At 47.3% G+C, this 5,224-nt stretch overlaps 1 protein-coding gene across 2 annotated transcripts in view; it reads right to left on the bottom strand.

The window, feature by feature from the left end:
• Positions 1-2,560: 2,560 nt before the first annotated feature.
• LOC106811284 (ELAV-like protein 1) overlaps positions 2,561-5,224 on the bottom strand; it is a 61,386-nt gene continuing 58,722 nt past the window's right edge. For both annotated transcript variants that reach the window (XM_014814862.1, XM_014814855.1), the window contains exon 7: positions 2,561-4,840. In XM_014814862.1, coding sequence (XP_014670348.1) covers positions 4,510-4,840 — 331 coding nt within the window. In that variant the 3' untranslated portion in view covers positions 2,561-4,509. The remainder of the gene's footprint in view (positions 4,841-5,224) is intronic.

Genomic DNA, 5,224 nt, shown 5'->3' on the forward strand with positions numbered 1-5,224 from the left:
TGAAAAAGTACAAATATTGCAATACAACCAAACTACATGACACAACAACAGCCGGCCACTTTTTTCGTTTTTCACAGGTTTTTGCTCTCGACGAAACGGTCGGTTAAACCAGTCGCAGTGTGTTTACTAGAGGGGGCGAATGTGTGTACGAAACGCTTTATCGGACTCGCAACGTCACTGCAGGTTAAATGGTAAAGAGTGATCAAACGAAAAACTAAAATTTAACAAAGCCTAGATTAAATATAATCGAAATACTTGTGGGTACGCGTCGGCCTTCTCTCGTGCACCGTTAATGGACTCCCTCTTCTCGCACGTCGCTGTCATTGCTACAATCACAACGTGCCTACAATTGCTATAGATGACAACCGCTCAAACTCGAAAACTAACCGATCACAACGAAAGCGTTGCCCCGCGGACCTTACTCACGAAAATGATAACACTGTCCACACACAATCATCAGTAAACAGTAACCTTAATCAACTAAGAGCAAAAAGGCTATATAATACGTCAAAAAGCCTAAGAAGGGAAGAGAAAGGAACTAGTGTTTTTAAGTAGTCACCGTTAAGTAAATCGTAACTACAAACGAACATTGAATTAAACGGGTATACGATAAGTAAAGAAATAAGCTTAGTGCACGACACGTAGAAGCTGGCAGCACGCCAAGCATGGAGCACGCCACTCAAAAATACATCTACACACTATGAGCGCGTCAGAAAACGGGGCCCGAAATCTGCCGTGAAGTTCACAGAACCTTGTGATAGCTCGTATTTCCGGTCAAGCTAGTGGACCGTTCTACGTGCTCCACACCTGCAGTGGTTCAGCTTAGATAAATATAAATGAGAATTCCGTGTTTTTCCGAAAAAAGACAACTGTTTTCAATACAGCGTGGCATGTGCTGATACAGACAAACAAAGGAAGGGGAATTGGGCAACAGTGCAAAATCAACACCTTCATCACCCTTTACGATTTCCTACGCACCAGGGGTTGTGAATGACTAGGACAAAATCTTTGGTTACGTATAGACTTTAAAAAGACGTAGCTGTCCTCATCAGCACAACCACGCACGCCTCCACTGCCGCGCCAACCTCATCCTTATACCAGCTGCTCACATCTGCACCTCCAACCGACCAGTTACAACTGTCAAGTTGAGAGATAGTCGCGTTTGACCGCACTCATTTCCAACCTCCACGTATAGTCAGCACTACGTCACGGGTCACGTGGTTTGCGTGATGACGTCGGCGCAGCGGTCATATCTCGTGCGCACGCTACTACCTATGCGCATGCGCACTCGCATACATTGTCAGAGGCACGACAGAACCCCGCAGCGGGGGGAATGCACGACCGTGCATCTTAGAACAGCTAGCCAGCATATAAACATACCCTCTCTTTGGTTTTCACATATTGCACAGCAGTGGTCCCAAAGGGCACCCCTGCTCAACCCCCAACCTTTGCCAGTGTTGCCCTAGCAGTTTCCCAACGAACATACTAACGGCTGACTGTGTAAATAGGAATGCTTCTTAGCTTTATCAAACTATATATACAGAAATGGTTAAGCGTCTGTATACAGTAAATATATCTGCTCCTAACAGCACCTTTGTCGTTCAATCTTATTTAAAATTTCATATTGATGCAATTTCATGGGAAATAGTTATTTTGCTTGCCTTCTGCATAATTATTTACTCTCTTTTAAACACAACACTAAATTTGAATAGAAATAAGCCAATATCATACAACAACAATTATAATTACGTATATTAATGCAACAATATACCGGTCAAAACACTTTGGAAAACTGTCTTAAAATTTGCTACTCCAAAACTTATACTTATAGCGAATAGAATTTCCGGCCCACATTTAACAGGGCTATACTCATGAGTTGAGGCTTACAAAATGTCTGATACTCTGCTGGAATGGCAAGGTCACGCATATATAAAACCCTTCTTTGGGCAGCAACCCCCTGTTCCCTGTCGTAAAAAGGGACTCAAGCAAAGCACTAGTCTAGAAACATCAGCTCTCTCTCTCTCTCTTTCTCATTCTCTCACTGGTCTGCCAAAACATCATTAGGCTGATCTCCAGGAATGTTGTGACAATATAAATTTTAAATCTTTCTTTTTCTTCTAAATATATCATGATCACATCATTCAAGTACCCTTTGTGGGGAAAAACAGATATCAAAGATTGTGCCTTGATTATCTAAACATATACTGGCAATACATCATTATATACATCTCATCTCAAGTCCGAAATGCATATGAAAAAGTTAATTTCACTGCACAATATCATATAGTTCTCAGTGCATGGTCACAATTAGAGCCGAGCTGGAATCCGGCGCGCTCGCGGGGCGGGGGGAGGGGTGGGGTCGCCTGCACGTGTGCGTGCTGCTGCCAGCCCCCCCGGCAGCAGCGACCCTCGCCTGTCGACGACTGCTCAGGGAGACCAATCGGTCGGCATTTGATGCCGGACAAATAAATACATCTTTATTGCAAAAAACGTGTGGGAGCCTTTCAGAAAGGCGTCCCGCGCACATGACGACAACTCGGGCGCCCCGCGCCGCCCCCGCGCCGCCCCCCCGCGCCGGATCCGCATCCCGGCCCACGGTATGGAAGAACGTTTACAGTGCATCGTCATCTCAACTGCTATGAAAGCAATACTTCGGGTTCAATAAAGACAGTTGTACGCCCCACCCCCAAAGACTACAAAGGTTGCACCCATTTAACCCACGTTTGCAGCAGTACAAAAATAGAGCCTTTCATGGAAGTTGAAGATGTGGCATTGCCGAGAAAACCACCCCCTGTAACCATCGCTGCAATCACGCACTCTCGTACCGCATGGCTACCACGCGTCGCAATTCGAACTCGAGCAAACCGCACTATCCAGAAGATGAGCGAATGTGAGGGCCCGCACCAATATAGGCAGAGTGAAATGAAAGAAATAAGCCGACAGGTCTGCAAAGCAGTCAAATGATACCGACACCATCGCCAATAAAACTCATTCCATCATAATAAAGTCAGAAACCAAACGGAGTAATTATTATTAACTATACCCTGCTGCTGCCACTATTACTAATACTAATACTAACAACGGTCAGTCGAAAATAATAAGGTGTAAAACAGATCAATGGACGACGTTAAATAAAACCCTGTTTTTTCTGGCATGCTAGAAAAACCAGCAACAAAAAAGTCACGAACTAAACCAAATACTGTTTAATACGTAAACAACACTGAAACGAAAAAGCTGTAAACAACCACGGGAGTGTATGAATAATAAATAGGACTAGTCGCCTATAGCCGCTAAAATAAATACTAATAATCATACATGTAATAAGTCCATGTACATAAATATGAAGGAGGCTGACTGGGGTCCGTAGCTGTCTAGTGAGCATCTCCTTACTTGAATATACTATCTGAGATCATCACTCTCTTGCTGCCTAGCAGGACCGTGTCGCCAACGACTCCCTGCATTGAATGAACACTGCTGGATACCCTGCCTGAACTGTGCACAATTTTAAAAACCTGTGCAAAAATATGAGATCGTGGGAAAGCTGGAATCCCGTCGCGTGCGGCTCTGTAGCCATTCCTCTCTCCCGCTCTCTTCTCTGGCCCCCACTCTGTTCATATCCTCGCTCTCGCCGCGGCTGTAAAACCAATGCTCCGTCCGTTCTTAGTTTATCAGTGTTTACAGCTATTTACAGTGGAGTTTAAAATTTCCTTCACACCGCAAATTGGTCTTGCAGTAGTAGTTAGTTCGTCACGTATTTACAAAACAGATTCCAGCTTCCCCCGGCCGTCTCTCAATGGCGTGCAGCCCGTCTCTCGTCCCGTCAGTTTCCCCAAATATATTCCTACCTAAACCAACTCTGCGCAGAAAATTACAACTGAAACAATGTGTGCCACCGACGTTCGCAAATTAAAATTAATCCTTACCCTACGGTTAAATTGTGAAGGCTGTCATAAAATGGTCGCCACGCCGCAGCGCAAACCTCTACGCCGCGGCTCTGCGTGCTAACGTGCCAAACCTTAAATCGCGAACGATACGACGAGCGAAAGAAAACACATCTCACCTCTCCAAAGTTCCTGCTCGAAAAACCGATAATGTAACAACATTAAATAAGAGTGAAAATCTAAAACTCCGACTCAATCTAAACATAATCTTCTTTGCCAACGAGCGTCTCCTCCTCTTGATATATATGCGGGAAATCAAACATGCTTTAAATCTGCTGTCCTCCTCGAGATTTGTACCCTCGCATTCTGTTTCTTCCACTCACACTCGCACGCTCACTCTCACGCACTCTCTCACGCGCTCTCTCGTTCCACCTCTCACTCTCACCTTTTCTATACAACGTGGAATGGCATTTCTGCCTCACAAGTGTCCTATCTGGCAATATCACATTAGATTCCACCTTTTTTAGTTCGGTTCTCGCTCTCGCACTCTCTCCTCCCCGCTCGCTCTCCCCCTCTCCCTCTCCGACTGACTAGTCCCCCTCCCTCCCGCCCCCGGCGCGGGGGGAGGTCACTGCTTGCGCGGCACCGACCCGGGCTTCTTAAACGACACCTGCAGCACGCGGTTGCCGAGCGCGTATCCGTTGAGGCTCTGTATGGCGACGACCGCCTCGTCGTAGTTGGTCATTGTCACGAAGCCGAAGCCCTTGCACTTCTGCGTGTTGAAGTCGCGGATGACCTTCACGTTCTGCACGGCGCCGAACGGGCCGAACAGCTGCCAGAGGATGTTCTCCTCCGTCTCCGGCGCCAGGTTGTAGACGAAGATGCACCAGCCGGCGCCGTTCGGGATGTTTCCCGTGATGAGGCTGTTGGTGAGCATGTCTCCGGCGAGCGGCGAGTACCTGCGCGAAGCCATGAAGCCGGCGTCAGTGTGACCGTTCCAGCTTCATCTCTCTCTCTATCTCTCTCTCTCTCTCTCTCTCTCTCTCTCTCTCTCTCTCTCTCTCTCTCTCTCTCTCTCTCTCTCTCTATCTCTCATGCAGGCTGGTGGAGGACACCTACACCAGCGATGAGATTGCTGAGATGCTAGCGGGTCTGCAGGCGGTCGTGCCCTGCTCCCCCTACTTCCCTCTCCTTCCATCCCTCTCCCCTTCTCCTCTTCCCTCCCCCTCTTTCTCTGTGAGTCAGTGTCTCTCTATCTCTCATGCAGGCTGGTGGAGGACACTTACACCAGCGATGAGATTGCTGAGATGCTAGCGGGTCTGCAGGCGGTCGTGCCCTGCTCC

The sequence above is a fragment of the Priapulus caudatus genome, unplaced genomic scaffold (assembly GCF_000485595.1).
Source record: "Priapulus caudatus unplaced genomic scaffold, Priapulus_caudatus-5.0.1 Scaffold18, whole genome shotgun sequence".
Classification (NCBI taxonomy): Eukaryota; Metazoa; Priapulida; class Priapulimorpha; order Priapulimorphida; family Priapulidae; genus Priapulus; species Priapulus caudatus.